This window comes from Bactrocera neohumeralis, chromosome 6 (genome assembly GCF_024586455.1).
Source record: "Bactrocera neohumeralis isolate Rockhampton chromosome 6, APGP_CSIRO_Bneo_wtdbg2-racon-allhic-juicebox.fasta_v2, whole genome shotgun sequence".
Taxonomy (NCBI): Eukaryota; Metazoa; Arthropoda; class Insecta; order Diptera; family Tephritidae; genus Bactrocera; species Bactrocera neohumeralis.
Genome location: NC_065923.1, coordinates 66,887,812 through 66,909,035, shown reverse-complemented (window position 1 = coordinate 66,909,035; position 21,224 = coordinate 66,887,812). Strand labels below are relative to the sequence as shown.

General features: G+C 35.0%; 3 protein-coding genes across 5 annotated transcripts in view; 1 reads left to right on the top strand and 2 right to left on the bottom strand.

The window, feature by feature from the left end:
* The window catches only part of LOC126761726 (echinoderm microtubule-associated protein-like CG42247), a 102,209-nt gene that overhangs the window by 8,507 nt on the left and 72,478 nt on the right, over nt 1-21,224 (bottom strand). The gene's annotated exons all lie outside the window — the stretch shown is intronic.
* Nucleotides 3,155-14,941, bottom strand: LOC126761724 (uncharacterized). The gene is made up of 2 exons (XM_050478099.1): nt 14,550-14,941; nt 3,155-4,959 (listed from the first exon to the last, which is right to left on the bottom strand). The coding sequence occupies exons 1-2, from the start codon at nt 14,889-14,891 to the stop codon at nt 3,730-3,732; spliced, it is 1,572 nt and encodes a 523-aa protein (XP_050334056.1). The 5' UTR covers nt 14,892-14,941; the 3' UTR covers nt 3,155-3,729.
* The window catches only part of LOC126761718 (echinoderm microtubule-associated protein-like CG42247), a 185,932-nt gene continuing 170,349 nt past the window's right edge, over nt 5,642-21,224 (top strand). The window contains exons 1-2 of one of the 3 annotated variants that reach the window (XM_050478087.1): nt 5,642-5,868; nt 6,493-8,042. The gene's annotated coding sequence lies outside the window, so the exon portion shown is untranslated. Of the gene's footprint in view, nt 5,869-6,492; nt 8,043-8,741; nt 8,812-10,573; nt 10,670-21,224 lie in introns of those variants that run through there. The other 2 variants (XM_050478089.1, XM_050478088.1) reach the window with 2 other exon arrangements.

The window sequence follows — 21,224 nt, the reverse complement described above, 5'->3', positions numbered from 1 at the left end:
TTTTAAACGGTTGGTGTAAGGGGGAAGATTTAAACTGTAATCCCCAATGCAAATGATTTAAGGCAAAAAGTAAAAATTGTTTTTGAACGGACTCTAACTTATCCGAATGGACTTGGTAACTAGGGTTCCAAACCACAAAAGCATACTCTAATATGGGCCTCACCAGAGATGTAAAAAGAATTTTTGTGGTAAGCGGATCTCTAAATTCTTTAGACCAACGTTTAACAAAACTAAGAGCGCCTTTAGCTTTAAAAACCGTGGAAAATGCGTGAAGATTAAAATTGCATTTGGGGTCCATAGTTACTCCCAGATCAACAAAACTGCATACTTGCTCCAACCTAAAGTTTTGTATTGCGCATGAAGTAGGGTCTACAGCTCTGTTTGCAACTGACATCTTTCGCTGTTTGAAGTATATGTTTTAAAATGTTTTACATCGTCAGCATATAATAAAACTTTTGAAAACTCGACAACATATAATATGTCATTAATAAATAACAAGAACAGAATTGTACCAAGATGGCTACTTTGAGGAACACCTGAAGGAACATTGATTATGTCTGAAAAAGTATCGTTAAATATGACTTGTTGAATTCTATTACAAAGATAAGAGCAACCCATTTCAGAAATATTGGTTGAAAACCAAGAAGATCAAGTTTATTTAAATGAATTGAATGGTTTACTTTATCAAAAGCTTTACTATAATATCAGTATTCTTATTCTCCCTAAAGCCCGTTGATACATGTGATACAAATTCAAGCAAATTAGTTATTGTAGATTTTCCTTTACGAAAACCGTGCTGAGAACAAGAAATTAGTGGAGAGATCCGGAAGGTTATGTGGTCTGTTATAACTGCTTCAAAAAGTTTAGGTATTGCAGACAACTTTGCAATTTTCCTATAGTTTTCAATAGATGACCTAAATCCACTCTTATGTAAAGGAGTTATAAATGACTTTTTCCATATGAATGGAAATAAGCCTTGCATAAGAGATGAATTAAATAGTTTTGTTGGGGGTTGATATAAGTATATATTTGGCTCATTTCTTAAGAAAGCATGAGACCGTGAGAAGCAATCTATGACATTTACTTTTTGAAAGATAATATTTAACATATAAGGCGTCTGGATCATAATTCAGAAATAGGGCATAACTTTGCTGATGCGACCATAATTATATGTTTGTTGTTAACATATATAACATAGTGATAAAAATAATCGAAAGCAACTAAATACAGTTCAGAAAATTGTCAACACAATTTTTTTTTAAGTTTAAAAGCACATGATTTTCTATTTTATAATTTACATAACTCTTTTCTAGATTTACAAAGTAAGAACTTACCAAACTCGTTTGAAATTAAATTAATTTGGTCAAGACCCAACTCCGACATTTCGTCTAAGAACTCGTTAAAACATAAGCGAGTACTAATAGGAATGGTGTAATCATCAATAGATTTCCATGATACACACGGTAAATTGAAGTCTCCCAAAACAATCATGGAATCAGTATTATTAGCCATTGATAAAACATTATTTATTAATTAGGCATGCTGCATATATACAGACACGTCCGAGTGAGGCGGTATGTAAGATAAAGTTAAGAAGATATGGCCACTATTAGTGCAAATACGAATGCACTTAAATTCTATGAAGTCTGCATGCGGAACATCGGCTTCTTCAGATGGAATTGAAGAATGAACAGCAAACAAGACACCACCTCCTTTTCTGTTCAGCCGGTCATATCTAAAGATTTCGAATTCGCTGTTGAATATTTCATGATCAAAAATGTGGGGTTTCAGCCAAGTTTCTGTGAAAGCAATGATTTTAAAGTTACAATGAATGCTATTTAAACACAAATCAGGAAGTTTTGTATTAAGACCTCTAACATTTTGATAATAAATAATCAGCGAATTATTGTTAATTAGTTTTTTGTAATCACGGGATTTCTTGGCATTTTAGTGATAACTACAGGGGGCTTATCACGTTTGTGCTCGAATTCGCGCACAAAGACCCCAGTTGACCAGAATGAGTTATCCAGTATCAATTGAACATTGTCAGCGGATACGTCGATCTTAAATGACGAAATATCCCTGTTGCATTTGAAATTAAATTTACGAATGTCGGTAACTACCGATTCTAATTTCGACGAGATGTAACTTTTTATATCGTCGACTGTGGTATTCGCAGCAAGTCTCGAGATAAAAATTGCATTTTTCCGCGGTATTACAACTTTGGAGGCGGATATTGAGAAGTTTTCCGCTTACTGTGTTCAGTAAGATTTTTCTCTGTATTCTGAGCAGACCGAACCTTCTCTTCTTGACGACAAAGGGATGAAAGATTAATGAGGTCAATAGTGTGTGGGGGCATTCCTTTTAAAGAAGAAACAGTGGTATCTTCATCAGACGGGCGTTTACGTTTAGATGAAGGTTTTGGATTCTCTTCCTGCGCTTTTAGGCATTGAAATGATTGAAACAGAGTTTCATTATGCCTAAATTTTTCAGTAAGGGTTTCAAGTTCACGACCAATCTCCTTGAAATCATTGCGCGCCTGCTTAAAAATTTAAACAATTCAATTTCTGTTGGTCTGCATTTCAAGCCCTTACTGTCAAGAATAGAATTCAATATCCAACCTGTCAGTCCAGCACATTTGTAATATATATATAATATAAATTAACACTAACAACTGCACTATTTAAAATGTTGCACAAACACAAATTGAAAAAGACTCGGCGGAATAAATTAAAATTAACCAATACACAATTAAAATAAATATCAATTGCTTTAATAGAACAATATTTTAACGGATCACTTAACTCAGATAATTTCATCACAATACTAAATATAAATTAAATAAATTTCTAAGAGCACGAAAGCACAGCTGTACACGAGAAAAGTTGCCAGTATTGAACCCAGGCATGAGATAGTTAAATCTGTTCTCTCGTCTGGCACAATAGACCCTAGGTCGCAATGCATTGCCTCATAACACTATCTATCGTCCTGCTTGTCGGAGGTGCTGTATCACGTTCACTTACCATTTAAATAGTCGAAACGGCGACTATACATAATGGTAATCCACAAAACATCTAGAGAACTTGCAAAGAAATTGTTACAGAACTCATTTTGATGGATGTTTAATAAGTCGGAAAGAAATAAGTCATTGAAATCATTATTATTATTCTCATTATTATTCTTTATTGTCAGCGGAAAAAATGTCCAATACATATTTATATATAAAGTGTTCCGAACCATTTTGGAATGGGTCTGATAATCGCAAAAAGTAGTAACGCAAAAAACAGATGTGAAATGAATACATACATATATTAAAAAGAAATTACACAATGCCTATATGCATTATTACATTAGAACTAGATTAGTTAGCTCTTTTGAAGAAAAATAAAAATATAAATATTTAGTGCACAAAGTACATATTACAACAAATAATTTTTGCGTATCAAATAAATTAACAAGACAATTTGCAATAATCATGTGTGCAAGTTTGAAAATACGAAATTCAATCGAAATGCAAACTTTACAAACTATCTTTCTATGCAGAACGGTTGACAAAAATCGTTAAGATATTTTATAAAAATTGCAAACTGAATATTCTTTCAAGTTCTTGTTTTTAGTCTCTGATAACATTATTCTTCAAAATTTGAATGTTGTTCGTGATAAGTTTTAATATTCAATGTAAAAATAGCAAAAAATTACACTTATGGAGAAAGATATTCGATATATTTATCAAAATGTGGCAACATCTTCAATAATTTTTTCAGCAATCTCCTGTGATTTAAAAATAAATACGTTGAAATACAATGATCGTTTATTCTCGTTTCTGTATTTTGCATCGTGTGACACGCAAGATCTCTCAAAGTAAAGGCCCGTATCATAACCCTTCCCTCCTCCGCCCATTGTTATCTGATCTTGATGTATGTCAGTATTGGCAATAGATTGTGTTTCTCTCTTTCTAAGTTTTCTACAGCTCCATTTACCAGGACGACTAGGATACATAGACACACCTAGTTCGTATCGGAATTTCGAGAGATCTTGCCCATTTTCAATGAGTTCTTCTCTGTTGAACAACAAATCATAGAAAGTATTGTTATCATCAATATATTTGAATTCGCAGACCCCATCTTCAGATAATTTCCGAAATAAAAAATGCATTTCATGGTTTGCACGGAAATCGAATAACTCGCAAATGTATGCATAACCGGGTTGATGATTATTCCATGTGACGGTCAAAGTAACAGCAGTATTATTTGTTGCTATGACGACGTTAGTCCAGGATACAGCTCGATTATTTGTTGATCGGACATCTTTTAACGGTAAAAGCATCTTGTCTTTTGACGACCGAGATGATATTTTGAGCGTTAACTGATCACCCTGAAATTCATCAGTTCGCGATCCGGTAAAAGCTACTTTATCTTTTTCGGTCACGTCAACGTAGTATAATCTTGGGATTTCCGATTTTTCAGTCTTATAAGCATAAGATTTTATAGACAATGATTCCTCATGGGCGTACGGTGCAACCAATTGAGTACTCACCACGTTACGGCTTGTTACTTGATGGAGTTGCGCGCGTTTGTCTCTAGCTAACCAATTTTGTGCTAAATCGTCGATAGCATTTGGAAACAATGCCTTGTCGGGTAAATTCAGTTTACTTTTTAAATTAGGACAAGCATTTGGTTTCATTATCCAATATCGCAAACTACCCAATGACATGAGCATGTTCACTTTCACTCGATGATTGGACAAAAGCCATGTGATATCTAATTCGCTTGTATTGTCGATGAATTTATTGTATGCTTGGATTCTACCGTTTTTCACAATACTTTGATATGGCACCTCTATTTCGTCTGTACTCTGGATCACTTGTCCTTTGTCATTTAGAAAAACAATATCGGCACATTTTTCGTCGCTGTAATATTGTGGCAACGAAGCGAGCAACTTATCGCGCAAAGTCTTGACCTTTGCGTTATTTTCCAAGAGAAATATTTTGCATTGATCATTTACAATGCAAACTTCTATGTAAGACTTTGCACTTTGACTGATAATTCTATTACATTCTTTATGATAATTCTATTACATTCTTTATCATTCACTAACATCCTTTGTTCTTGTCTTCGCTCAATGGCACGGTTGCTGTCCATAAAAATGTCGTCTTCTGACAGTTGCAGACTTTCACGTGCAGCTGCGTACGTGACTATTTCGGAGTAAAAAGTCCTCCTTACGTTTACACCATTCCTTACGAAACAAATTACGACAGACGCACAAGAATAATTGACAACAAATGTCAATAACATGGAAGATAGTAACGCAAAGTTGATTGTCATTGTAACCGATTCAAGTGTAACTTGGCTGATAGAATTTTAAATCGAAACTGACAACATGATCACCGTGTCTCCAATTTATAACCAGAAAGCGATACTCTCCATGCTATACACGGACAACCAAGATGTGAGTTTCAGCTGATAATTTTTCCAAGTTATGTATTTGTAATACATTTTCTTCTTATAAAGTGTTCTTGCTAAGTGTTTTCTCTGTTCTTGTAAGACTTTGATTCTTTTTAAATTAAATTCTTTATTCAGAAATCTATTTTCATGTGAACTGATTGTACACTCGCACAGATCGTGGCTGATTACGAATATCGCGTTGTTGTTTTTCGAAATCATTTGCAAGCTTTTGCACAAATCATCTGAATAGAATCACACAAATCGGAATAGTTTAAATAACCAAACGTTTGCTTAAGGGAGCTCAGTATCGTTTCGTCAAACGACTTGACTTGTATTCGAGAGTTAGTGCAGGCAAAACTTGATTAAAAAATGTCGTTCATAAAGTTATCCTTTGTGTTCATGGTTTTTTTGTTTTCTTTTGGTGGTAAGTGTTCATATTTATCTTATTGATACTGATTACTGTTTTCGCAGATGGTTATTATATCAAAGTAAAATTGAGTTTTGAAATACAAAGCAGACCACAAATTCGAAATTAATTGATTATTAAATTTTAAACCTTTGTGCTGCAAAACCTCTCAAGTGTGCTTTATTCAAACTTGAAAAAAATCAAATGGGTGAAAAATAAACCTACTCAATATGGCTGACGTCAATGCTGCACAAAATTTAAAAAAAATTTAATAATTTATTTGGAAAAAACACAATTATTTTTGACCAGTGAAAACAAGTGAGTTATTTCTAACAAACAGAAAAGTAACCTTGAGAACAAAAAATTCTTGGAAAAATGTCTGAAGGTTTACTTTGATTTGCAAGAAGTGTTCTTCCACAAGATAATCTATGTCAAATAAGGATTCTGACTTTTCAAATGATAATATTATCACCGTCGATATAAATTTGTTAACTTTTTTGTTATTGAAACAATTGAAACGAATTTTCGATTGTTTCTCTTTAATGCGGAAATGTCAAAAAAGACCACGTTCCGTTATTGATATACACATAGATTGAATCAAAATATACACATAGATATATTCACAAATCTTTTTCGTTACAGATACAGCGACTGTTCCAACTCCACCAACTTTTCCAATTCCTGGGCATTGTTCGGTCATTACGCCGCAAATAATCAAACTCTCGATTTTCGATTTGGAAGATGTCCAAATAAAATCGGCTCTATATTTGAACGTCACTGAATTCGAAAATCAAACTGTCGGTCAATTTCTCGATTACTTGGAAAATGTACAGCACATCTCCTTGAGTTCCCATACTGCATCCGTAAGATCTTTGAATCCACCTAAAGACGTCTCGCCTTTCACCACTATACCTCTAACGACACCATTGTGTCAAGCAATCGATGTATTGTATGATGTATCGAACGCTGATCGACTATACACATTATTTGTAGGAGTGGAACGGACTCCACGACAAGCATTAGTTAGAAGATTTTCGAGAGGTCTTGTTATCGACAATCGCACGGGTCTCTTCAAGATGGGCAACTTGTCGCCAGTCATCTTCGACAAGACCTATCAGCCAGTTGAAGATCCTCCAACGCCAAGCGTCGTAATCGAAAAGCACATTATCGAAACGGTTCATACCAAAGAATCGACTGCATCCATTCAAAATGGATTTTCCGCTGAAATATCAGCATATATCATATCAGTGAAGGCGGAATATTCAAAAGAAAAAAGTTCCACGTCGAAAAATTCAATGAAAACACGCAATGCAGTCGTCTCACTATTAAACAAGAAAACAGGATTGTATGTGGACGAAAGAAAAATAGATGTGGACCCGTCATTCGTCGAGGAACTTTATTCCATCGTTGACGACAAAAACTTATCATCGTACGATCGTACGAAACTTGTCGTCAAGTTATTGAACCGTTACGGATGGTACGTAACGAATCAATTTACTCTTGGAGGACGACTGGACGTTGTCAAATCATTGCATGAATCAAGTGCCGCGAATGAGGCAAAAGAACTGGCCGCTTTAGAAACAAAGTTGGGTGCGGCATATGGTGCATTTGGTGCAAGTGTGGGCGCTACTTATAAAAAAGGTTCGAGCTCTGTTGACACGACATCGTATTTTTCATCTGATGAACGTATCACGTCAACGGTAGATGGAGCGACAGACATAGCGTCTTTCATGAAAAATGTGGAAATCAAAGAAAATTGGCGGATCATCGCATTGGATAATACTGTACCGACCTGCAAATTCTTATTAAGAAATCACAGTAATTTGTTTGCTGAAATTCGACGATTGATCATAAGCAACGTTCATCATCAATCCATCAAGAACCTGCAACCCCATATAAATATGTTGCAATTGGTGAATGATATATGGGACAATTATGTTAAGCCTTTCTGAGCGAATCGGATTGGGAAAAAATTCAATTAAGCGCAATCCAACTTGTCTTAAAATATTTCATATCTTTATTTTCAATAAAAGAATGCTCAGTTTATAACTTTGTTTGCTTCTTTGTCTTTTGCTTTTTTTCATAACCAGCAATTCGATTGATCTTCTTTGAAAAACATTTATTATATACACAGAGGGAGGAGCTATCGAGAGAAACCTAACCTGCCTACATGACCGAGTGAGCAGTGAGCGGTGAGCGGTGAAAAAGAATGAATTAAAAAATTGTTCCTACGCACTGAGTAATCATATAGTATATCATATAAGCATATAGTGAGGGCTTTACTTATTATATGACAAAGTTTCATAGAATATACAATCAAATTTTTAAAGGCATTGTCGACGACATATTTGGCTCATTCATACGATCGGCTGGACTTGATGTTTGTAAGAAAACGTTGAAAAAGGAAAAAAGTAGACATAATTCATAAACAATTTGGTCTTTGCACTAGCATATGTACAATTATGATCAACTATCAAAGCGACTCTAAGCCGCAGCGCTGACAGATAATGAAGAAAATTTTTAATTCTGTTGCCCATAATGATTGGCACTGTACTTTGGACGTAGATGTTAATATTTTGATTACAATTTATACCTATTTTGTTTATGCGACTTCATGGCATCTCGCCACACAACACAACATTAATCACACCACACAACATTCATCACACAACTTACAGCATCACACCACGCAACCCCACGCAACAAACACAACCATACCACATCATACATCTAACCAATCACACTACACACCATAATCGTTTTCACCACCCAACTGATCAAAAAGGATTGGTTAGATCGGGGTGGACCCCAATTTGACTTACGCCCATATAGTATACACACGTCTCGCCAACTCGTCAACCGTTGATCCGCCAATTTTAGTTTGAAGTTCTGGTCCAAATTTGGAATCCCCTGCCAGTCGCGTGTGTGGCATCTTGAAGTTGTAAAAATATTGAAGTCAGCGTAAGTTTACCCCCCACATACCCAGTGAAACTAAATGCAAAAAACACATTTATTGTGCAAAGATTGTATTTTTACATTTTATTTATTCATGTTTCATTAAGTGTGTAAAGTTTGAATGTAAAAGTTTATTTATTGGAAAAAATTTATGAATCTATTTTTATACTCATTTATATTGTTAGTAATATTTATATAAATCTCAATTTTTGTATATGTTTATTATGGTTAAGAGCTATTTATTTAAATTATATTAAATCTTGAAAAGGGTTCCAACTAAGAACCGAAAGGTCGACGACTTTTGAATGAAAATTAACTTTTGACTGGGATATCGCGATTTGTACGTCATTATCTACAACCCAGTGCACGACAACAATATTGAACAAAAGTTATCCGTCGCTCTGAATTTTCATCAGCCCTTTTTATACTCTCGCAACAATGTTGCTAACGAGAGTATTATAGTTTTGTTCACATAACGGTTGTTTGTAAGTCCTAAAACTAAAAGAGTCAGATATAGGGTTATATATACCAAAGTGATCAGGGCGACGAGTAGAGTCGAAATCCGGATGTCTGTCTGTCCGTCCGTCTGTCCGTCCGTCCGTGCAAGCTGTAACTTGAGTAAAAATTGAGATATCATGATGAAACTTGGTACACGTATTCCTTGGCTCCATAAGAAGGTTAAGTTCGAAGATGGGCAAAATCGGCCAACTGCCACGCCCACAAAATGGCGGAAACCGAAAACCTATAAAGTGTCATAACTAAGCCATAAATAAAGATATTAAAGTGAAATTTGGCACAAAGGATCGCATTAGGGAGGGGCATATTTGGACGCAATTGTTTTGGAAAAGTGGGCGTGGCCCCGCCCCCTACTAAGTTTTTTGTACATATCTCGGAAACTACTATAGCTATGTCAACCAAAGTCTACAGAGTCGTTTCCTTCAGGCATTTCCATGTACAGTTCAAAAATGGAAGAAATCGGATAATAACCACGCCCACCTCCCATACAAAGGTTATGTTCAAAATCACTAAAAGTGCGATAACCGACTAACAAAAAACGTCAGAAACACTAAATTTTACGGAAGAAGTGGCAGAAGGAAGCTGCACCCAGGCCCAAATTGAAAATGGGCGTGGCGCCGCCCACTTATGGACCAAGAACCATATCTCAGGAGCTACTAGACCGATTTCAATGAAATTCGGTATATAATATTTTCTTAACACCCTGATGACATGTACGAAATATGGATGAAATCGGTTCGCAACCACGCCTTCTTCCAATATAAAGCTATTTTGAATTCCATCTGATGCCTTCTCTGTATAATACGAGTATAAACATTAGGAGCCAATGATGATAGCGGAATAAAACTTTACAAAAATACGGTATTTGAAAAATATGTAAATGACGTATTATGAAATCTCGATTATCACTTTACCATGCGAGAGTATAAAATGTTCGGTGACACCCGAACTTAGCCCTTCCTTACTTGTTTAATCTATTAATAAGTATTATCAAGTATAAAGCAGTTGATATGATAGCTTACAGTGATTTCTATCAGGTCTTTTGGCGCAGGTCAGTTCTTCTGCTTATATTCTCGATATATACGAAATATTGAGGAGTGATTATTTGCTGTAGTGAGTCTTGAAAAATATAAATATATGCAAATTGTTGGAGTAAATAGAATTTTCTTTCAGGAAAAGTAAGCAAAAGTGAGATAAAAAGGATATTGAAAGAAACGAGAGAATCGATATGCTGCACAGGGTTGGCGGTCTGTGATAACATACAGAATATATGAAACGCCATTTCTGCAATTTGATGTAGGAAACAATTCATGCGATTTAAGAAGAATCATCTTTACCAGTAGACAAAGTACTTTTTGAAGACACATCAGAGATGAAATTAAGTGGATATGTAGTACACGTTAGAAGGCAAATATCTCTTAAATACATACACACCTTTCATCGGTTTAAATCATTTAGTATGGAGAGAATTGTTTTCTGCGAAAAGCAAAATATAACATTTTTCATATAAAAAGTCAATGCATTTTACCTTTTGAGTCAGACTTGCCACTAAATCACAAACATAAATCTGCATAATTTGCACGCGAACAATAAAGTAGAAGGAAAATAATTGACTTGATGTATTTAACCTAATGTATTTTAGCTGTGAAGGCGAAAAATGCACTTTAAAAAAAACAAGCAGTCGTATGCAATTTCAATAGTTTATTCACGCATTTTTTTTAGGAGCAAATCAAAATTTTCTTTAGTATTCATAAGGTTGATTTAATTGTTCATCGGCATATTGTATTCAGCAAATGTAATAATCGAAAATTTGGCCCTTCGGGAAATGTGATAATCAGAAGTTTGGTCTTTCGGAATTTGTGATAATTGGAAATTTGAACTTTCGGTAAATGTGATAATCGGAAATTTAGTCTTCCGGAATATGCGTTGGCGGAAAAACGGATTCGACAAAACGAGCATAGTTATACCGTCTACGGACATCGCTTTAACCATTTGTGTCATGCAATTTTCCGCTAGAATGCTCATCGCTGCCGCAGCAATATGTTTCTCAGATTTCTCGTGGTCAGTTTGGCGTAAGTTCCCGTAACGCTGACATACTTTTTTATGTAATGAATTAAAAAATGATGGTACGAGTACACTTGGAAAATGATATTTTGCTTGAATGATTTTATTTAAGTTATGTGAACATATTATTCTCTGAAATATGGAAAAATTATGTGCTTGGATCACTTTTGCATGGAAAACAAGCAAAGAAGCACTTTCCACCTTGAGAAAGTTGCAAAGAAAATAAGTAATAGTTCTATTAAGAGATCTTTTCCAAAATCAAAGAACACCGTCTTTTAAAATATCTGAGGTAAGGATGTAAAGCCATTTCAACAAACCTTTTAACTTTATGCTATGTAGAAAGCAATTTCTGTATGTTCCAGAGTATGCTCATACATTGATGATTTTAAATTTTCGTTTATGCGGCTATATCTGCGAGGAAACTCCATTATCCACTCTTTGTTTAATGATGCAACGATGCTCTCGCAAAAGGCCATCAAAGATACCAATACCATAGCAATCAGACTTTGAGGACTTATAGATGGACTAAGATGCAAGTTTTATAAATCGTGTGCGATATCACACCACTTGTTGAATTCTTAATTGATTCAAGATCATAAGATCTCGTAAAACCAAACTCCATTTATTTTAGCGAGAGAAAAAAATGACTGCCTTGATAAAAACCTATTAAAAGCTGAAGACTATGCATATGGTACATAGTTCTATAAAATTAGTATATTTTTCATCTGAAAATTAAATATAAAGTAACCAAGAAAGTCTGTAACACGTAGAAGGAAACGGCGAAGATCCCATAAGATGAGCTAATTTGGCAATATCTGCAGATCCGTCAATCTGTATACCTACGAGTATTATATACGCAAAATAATATCTAAGGTTTTGAGATATAACGCTGAAATTTCGCATTTTAGTCTTTAAAATATTATTCTGAAATTTCCATCCTTTGATCCCCAAGAAACATGGATAATAATATCTGAAGAAAATTTCTAGATCGGACCACTATAGCATATAGCTGTCATACAAGTTGAGCTTCAAGTTCTTGTGTGCCACATTCTCTATTTGTGAAAAGTGTTTTACTGCAGTACAACCAGTGTACTCAGGCTTTAAAAAACTCTATGAATAATTCTCAAAATTTATCGGGAAGTATTTCAGTCATTAAAAATGTTTATCGTTATTCAGGAAAATTTAATCAAATGAATGTTTTCGGAAAATGAGGCGAAGAACTGAGCTCACGTTTTGGTCAATCAAAGCAGATTTGTATTTCAGTAAGCGTTGGGTGGTCTATAGCAATATATTTAGGACTTTGGCTAAAGTTCAAAACAAAATACCGGCGAAAGTTTCACCTAAAAAGTATATAGCTTGAATATTATAAAAGTTTACTCGAAAAATGCTCAAATCATATCATCTCTTTTTAATACTATTAAAACAAAAGATATGCTTAAAACATGTAAAATCCACCTGCATTTTTTCTCAGTGTACCTCACACACAGCCACAAATCTGTATGTACAAGAGCCCTCATTCAACCTGGTGATTTGTGGACCATTTGAATTGCGGATATATAGTATATCGCTTTGTGATCAATAGAAGTGACTTACACTCGAGGCGTTGACTCGCCGAACTCAAATCATATTACAAACTGTTGAGTGAAGCGGTTAGTTAGAATAGTTGGTGGTCATGGCGGTGGTGGTGGTGTTAGATTACACAAGTGAAACCATGAATGTGACCGCGTACAAGAGCACTTCGCGCACACTAATTGCTTTCACTACCCGCTAAGCTAACGGGATATTTTCGAATATTTCTGGCATGCGAGCTTGTCCCCTTTTTTTATGGCACGCACTAAAAATCTATAGTATTCACGGATTTTGTTCGCAATTTGTTACTTTTTTATGTAAGCTAACGTTTTGATATTGCTTTTGGGCGCAATTTTGCTTGTATTTTTTGGTTCAGTGCTCTTTTTTCTGCCAAACCCTGGCACAAATCTCGTTGATTTAACCCGCCGCATTCAGTTCGATTGTATTTGTGTACTGCTGAAATCGCGCGCCACTAAAGCCAACGTAAGGAGCCGCAGCAGTATTGGATAAATTGTAACACAAAAAGTGCATAAAACTTAAAAAAATGGCAAAGAATGGACCATTTGATTCGATTTGTTTTATACATGCCTCTGAAAGCAGAAAGTGCATGAAAACTATCAAAATGTGCGCGTCTAAAGCCAAAAACAACAAAAGCTAAACTAGCGTGGTTTTTCAGCTTTTAAACAGTTGAAGGTGGTTTTTTTGGTGCTATTCATTTGTTGTGTTCGCCCATGAACATATACATACTATATGTACATATGTACATATATTACTTTTGCAAAGGCGATTAAGGTTGGTGAGATAATGGCTTTTATAAGCTTTGAGAATAATTTAGTGTAATTAAGGACTTCTATAAAATGTTTAAAATATGTATAAAATATGTATAAAAACCGATCTATTCGTCTGCGGTACAAAATCAACCGGATATCACTGTATCAGTCATTTTGAGCTAAGAGAAGTGTCGGACAGATGCCGTTAAAAGAGAATACGCAAATTGATTAAAATAACTTTCTATTTTACCAATTTGATTGGCAGAAAGTTCACTGTAATTGTGAAAAGCCTTATATATTATAGTCTAATCTTGTGATTTCCGATTTTTCAGCCTTATGAGCATAAGATTTTATAGACAATGATTCCTCATGGGCGTACGGTGCAACCAATTGAGTACTCACCACGTTACGGCTTGTTACTTGATGGAGTTGCGCGCGTTTGTCTCTAGCTAACCAATTTTGTGCTAAATCGTCGATAGCATTTGGAAACAATGCCTTGTCGGGTAAATTCAGTTTACTTTTTAAATTAGGACAAGCATTTGGTTTCATTATCCAATATCGCAAACTACTCAATGACATGAGCATGTTCACTTGCACTCGATGATTGGACAAAAGCCATGTGATATCTAATTTGGTCGTATTGTCGATGAATTTATTGTATGCTTGGATTCTACCGTTTTTCACAATACTTCGATATGACACCTCTATTTCGTCTTCACTCTGGATCACTTGTCCTTTGTCATTTAGAAAAACAATATCGCCACATTTTTCGTCGCTCTAATATTCTGGCAACGAAGCGAGCAACTTATCGCGCAAGGTCTTGACCTTTGCTTTATTTTCCAAGAGAAATGTTTTGCATTGATCATTTACAATGCAAACTTCTATGGAAGACTTTGCACTTTGACTGATAATTCCATTACACTCTTTATCATTCACTAACATCCTTTGTTCTTGTCTTCGCTCAATGGCACGGTTGCTGTCCATAAAAATGTCGTCCTCTGTCAGTTCCAAACTTTCACGTGCAGCTGCGTACGTAACAATTTCGGAGTCAAAAGTCCTGTTTACGTTTACACCATTCCTTACGAAACAAATTACGACAAACGCACAAGAATAATTGACAACAAATATCAATAACATGGAAGATAGCAACGCAAAGTTGATTTTCATTGTAACCGATTCAAGTGTAACTTGATTGATAGAATTTTAAATCGAAACTGACAACACGATCACCGTGTCTCCAATTTATAACCAGAAAGCGATACTCTCCATGCTATACACGGACAACCAAGATGTGAGTTTCAGCTGATAATTTTTCCAAGTTATGTATTTTGTAATATTTATACCCTGAACAGAGTATATTAAGTTTGTCACGAAATTTGTAACACCCAGAAAGAAGCGTCGCAGACCCTATAAAGTATATATATAAATGATCAGTATGTTGAGCTGAGTCGATTTGGCCATGTCCGTCTAGCTGTCTGTCTGTCCGTCTGTGTATAGTATACGGACTAGTCCCTCAGTTTTTAAGACATCGTTTTGAAATTTTGCAAACGTCATTTTCTCTTCAAGAAGCTGCTCATTTGTCGTAACTGCCGATATCGGACTACTATAACATATAGCTGCCATACAAACTGAACGATCGGAATCAAATGCATTTGACAAGATATATTGAAATTTGGTAAGATTATTTTTCAATGTATTCTGAAAAAATTTTCGAATGGGTTAACTATGGTATCATACAAACTGAATGATTCATGCGAACTTCCTCATCTTGAAATTTGGTGTGAGTTATTATTCATAGAAATAATGTAATTTCGGAAAAAATTGTTCAGATCGGCTAACTATAGCATATAGTTCCCCTACAAACCGAATGATCGAAATCAAGTTCTTGTATGGAAAACTTTCGCATTTGACGTGGTATCTTCACGAAATTTGACATGGAATACTGCTTAAGGTTAAAAAAAACACGTACACGTATATCATGGCTCGATAAGAAGGTTAAGTTGGAAGATGGGCATAACTAAGCCATAAATAAAGATATTAAAGTTATTAACCGACTAACAAAAAACGTCAGAAACACTAAATTTTATGGAAGAAATGGCAGAAGGAAGCTGCACCCAGGCTTTTTTTTTAAATTGAAAATGGGGTTGGCGTCGCCCACTTATGGACCAAAAACCATATCTCGGGAACTACTATACCGATTTCAATGAAATTCGGTATGTAATATTTTCTTAACACCCTGATGACATGTACGAAATATGGGTGAAATCTGTTCACAATATATGTATACATTAGGAACCAATGATGATAGCGGAATAAAACCTTACACAAATACGGTATTTGAAAAATATGTAAATGACGGATAATGAATCTCGATTATCACTTTATCGTGCGAGAGTATAAAATGTTCGGTGACACCCGAACTTAGCTCTTCCTTACTTGTTATATGAACTGATTGTACACTCGCACAGATCGTGGCTGATTACGAATATCGCGTTTTTTCGAAATCATGTGCAAGCTTTTGCACAAATCATCTGAATATAATCACACAAATCGGAATAGTTTAAATAACCAAACGTTTGCTTGACAGAGCTCAGTACCGTTTCGTCAAGCGACTTGACTTGTATTGGAACAGTGCTAGTGCAGGCAAAACTTGATTAAAAAATGTCGATCATAAAGTTGTCCTTTGTATTGATGGTTTTTTTTGTTTTCTTTTGGTGGTAAGTGTTCATATTTATGTTATTGATATTGATTACTGTTTTCGCAGATGGTTATTATATCAAAGTAAAATTGAGTTTTGAAATACAAAGCAGACCACGAATTCGGAATTAATTGATTATTAAATTTTAAACCTTTGTGCCACAAAACCTCACAATTTTGCTTTTACGCAAACTTGAAAAAAAAATCAAATGGGAGAAAAATAAAACTACTCAATGACATGAGTATGTCTGACGTCAATGCTGCATAAAATTTTGTTTGACAGTTTATTTGGAAGGAAACAAATCGTTTTGACCAGTGAAGACAAGTGTGTTATTTCTTAACAAACAGAAAAGTAACCTTGAGAACAAGAAAATCTTGGAAAAATGTCTGAAGGTTTACTTTGATTTGCAAGAAGTGTTCTTCCACAAGATAATCTATGTCAAATAAGGATTCTGATTTTTCAAATGATAATATTATCACCGTCGATATAAATTTGTTAACTTTTTTGTTATTGAAACAATTGAAACGAATTTTCGATTCACGAAAATGGAAAAACGAAATCAAGATCAACGCGTCGCGATAAAATTTTGCGCCAGATTGGGCGAAACAGCTTCGGAAACGTACGCTAAAATTGTAAGAGTGTATGGTGATAGTGCTCTTAGTCGTGCCCAGGTGTTTCGATGGCACAAAGAGTTTAAGGAGAGGCGTGAAAGCGTGGAAGACGAGGCGCGGAGTGGGAGACCAGTCGAGGTGCGGACTGACGCGAATGCGTTGCCGTGAAATCGTCCACAAAGAATTCGTTCCAGCGGGGAAAACTGTGAATCAAGTGTACTATTGCCAAGTACTCGAAAGATTGCGAAAACGAGCCAACAGGGTGCGCCCAGACATCGCTCGTAACTGGTTGCTTCATCACGACAACGCGCCGTACCACACCGCCCTCAGCATGTCCCAGTATTTAGCCTCTAAAGGGATTGCCGTGTTGTAACAGCCGCCTTATTCGCTCGATATGTCACCCTGTGACTTTTTTTTCCTAAAACAAAATCGGTGGTCAAAGGAACCCATTTTGAGTCGATTACGGGCATCCAGGCGGCCGTGACGAGGGTACTCGCGAACACCCCAATCGAAGCGTTCCAGAAATGTTACGAAGCATGGAAAACGCGCTGGAATCGCTGTATAGCTGCCCAAGGGGACTACTTTGAAGGGGATGGCAGAGTTGTAGAATAATTTTCAAATATACGGTTTTTATGGAATCAGTCTCATTACTTAATTGTCATACCTCGTATTTGACATGGATTATTTTAAATTGTTCAGATTGGACCACTATACATAGCATATATTGTAGCCTCTCATACAAACTGATCAAAATCAAGTTCTGGTATGCTAACCTATTTATTTGTGAAGGGAATCATTGCTTCGGTGCAACCGAATTTTACGTTTTGTCTTGTTTTTTATTTGTTTTATCTTTTTCATGAAAAACTTGCTTTGTTTCAATTTTTTTGCGCAAGCCTTTCCGCAGCAAAGCAACGTGATTCGGTACCTTTGCAAATTTCCAAAGCAAATATGTGCGACTAAAAATTCCAATTTGCAAGCAAATATGCAACTGCCGATTAACATTTGATTGTGTGTTTACTTATAGGCACATACATATATGCTGTGTACATAAGCATAAATCTGCACACGCGTTGTTATCTAGTCAGTTACAATAGCGTTTGTTTACACACTTTCACGCGCGCACCACCAATAACGGTTTGAGTGTTTTCCGCTTTGTGCTGTTTCATTTAACAAATGCACACATTCAAACTGCAATTTTTTCGACTCGCATGCATACAATGCATTACGTCTGGATTGTATCGAGAAAACACGTAAAATAAGCCAGTGCGCCTGAGGGTATGCAATGAAATTTAAATTGAATAAATTTTAGTGTGATAGCGTTTATTTGATTTTCTAGCTGTTATTTGTTTGCTGAAGCGATTAATAATTTTAATAAATAGATATATTTTTGGATAATATATTACAAACACACACCTACAAATATACATTAATATACTACATATATATTTTATTTATTGTGACCAATAATTTCATTGGTAATTTTTTATTGCCATTACAAGATTAGCATTTTTTATTGCACTCACACGCGCATATCACTTGCTATTGAAGGTTTTCGTTGATTTATGAACCGAAAAATCAGTGTCGAAAAAAGTCAAGCGAGCGTTTAGTTGCTTTGCTTTTGCCACTGCGCTGAAAATTTATGCAACCTTGGCTTTCATGCCGGAGCAATTTGCTTTTCAAATGAATTTCATGTGTGTGGTTTTTCGCACACGAGTATACATATATACTTATTGTATGAATAAATTTGCAATGCTAAAGCACGTGACGTCGCCCGAAAGCGTTTGATGTGCTGACAGCTTAAAGCTTTCATATTTATATTAAAATAAACAATGAAGCTTTTTGAAAAACATAAAAATCACAAACTTATCGAGGATTTCAGAAGATGCTAATTTTTTGTGTAAAAAAATGTATGTATATATACTTTAATTAAAATATATAATAATTTTTTGTTAAAAAAAATATATAAATAAAATATATAATAAAATAATTTAAATATATTTTGAAGTAATATACTAAATGTGAGCTAAAAAAAAATATTATATAATTACATATTTTTCAAAACGCTCTGAAATGGCTAAATACTTTAACCTGCTTTTGAGTAGCCTCCAATTGGATCATTGAAAATTGGTAGTTGTACCTTATAGAAAACATTTCGAATTAACTAGAATTATATATATATACACCCATTTATTTAAGTTAACCTCATCTCTCCGTCAATGTCACTATAAATCTCTCTACAACAACATATCTCTATCTCTTTCATTCATTCTGCTCCATATGTATATATCCACAAATGTATCCTTCTATCCATATTTCTATACTGCTGCATAAAAAACTCTTATCTCTTTCTCTACAATAATCTCCATCTCTATCATATATATTTTTCAATCTCCATTTTTATGCTTTGCTCTATCCCTATCCCTCTCTATTTTGTTTTCTTTTTGTCTATTTCTGACACAATTTTTTTCTCTGCTTCAATCTCTTCTATTTTTATTTGTACCTGTGTCTATCTCTATCTTTATTTGAGTATAAACATATACTTAGTATGTCTCATTTCTATCTCTGTTTTTACCTTTGTCTACCTCTCGGTCACTTTAAACATCTCTAGTCAAATTTTAGCTCCCATTGTTTCTTTGTCATTATTTTTATACCCGAACAGGGTATTTTAAGTATGCCTAGGTGTTCGTAACAATCGTCAGAGACCTTTAAAAACATATATGAAAATGATCCGCGTGACGAGCTGAGTCCAGGGCCGGTCCGAGACAATTTACAGCTGTAGGCAAGTGCCGAATTCTCCTCTCTAAGCATGTCTTGACTTAACAATGTATGGAAAATTCTATGGAAAACCTATTTTTTTTTAATTTTGTCTCTATTGTTTAATGTTATCTCCGTCAAACTGTTCAAATCGGATCACTATAGCATGCAGCTGACATACAATACTTATAAGAAATATTTGTAGTTGTGAAAGCTATTGTAGCTTCGATGCAAGCGAAGTTAAAGTTTTTTTCTTCTAATCCGAAAGCCTTGAAAACTGATACCTAAATTATTACACATATTAAAATGATTTAAGCTTTATATTTTTGGTAAGCCGCCCTTCATAGTACCCAATTACATCCAGTGAAATAATTTATGTATTTATGTTCCATATTACCAACGAAAGTTATCATACATTCTAAAAAATCTAACATTCCAGGGCTAAAAAATTTTTAAAGAAAGTTCTGAAAATAAAATTTATTAGAAGTAAATTGTGGAAATAGAAGGATTTTTACCTAAAATTTTGTTCGGAACCCATGCAAAAACTGTCCTCCGAACTGTAGCTTATATTGATGGTGACACTTCTAATGAAGCTTGACTGCCAACACAAGGGGCTGTGGCTAATAGGCTCACGAAGGCATGAAGTAATGAAATGGAAAGTTTTGTGTAAACAATTGCTTTGTAACCGCCATGTCGCTGGTTTTTTAATTGTACTTTTTGTTGTTGTTTTTATTAGCCTTTTTTACTTCCTCGCGGGGTTAAAAGTGAAAATACGAAGCACAAGTTCCAACTACGCGCCTAAGCGAATTATTCAACGTCCTGTGGCGTGCCATATCCGAGACAGTCAACTTTTGTTGCAAGAATAAGCTGAAGTTACCACACGAGTTTGCTGTTGAAAATCCTTTGAGTTTAGCAACTCCGTCGAAACATTTTCCTTATATGCTTTGAGTACTTTTACTTTGTTTCACTCCGTAGGCAAAGGAATTATGCTAATCAGGCCTGTTGCGTATACATAAGTGTATATGTATATGTGTGTATGTGTGTGGATTACGAAAAAGCGGTAAAAGCAAGTTACGCCAAACACAAAACGAGGAAAACTCCCTCAAAACAAGAACAAGCAAAAAAGCACATTTGTTGTTGTAAAGTAAACAACAAGAAAAAATATGCCGAGTAAAACAACAACTAAATGTAGCTAAGCACAATAAAAAATGTGGAAAATGAGCACAGCGCACTTCCAAAGAAATTTCTCCAGCAGAAAGTAAAGAAAAGCAAAGTGAGTAAAATTCCACTAAAAACAACAACAACAACATCGCAGTGATACAAAAACAATCAAACACATTACCGGCAAATTTAAATGCAAATAAACGCCAACATTGCAACACTGCAATGCAAAACAATTTTCCAAAGCCAATGGCGTATAATAAAAGTCACTACCGA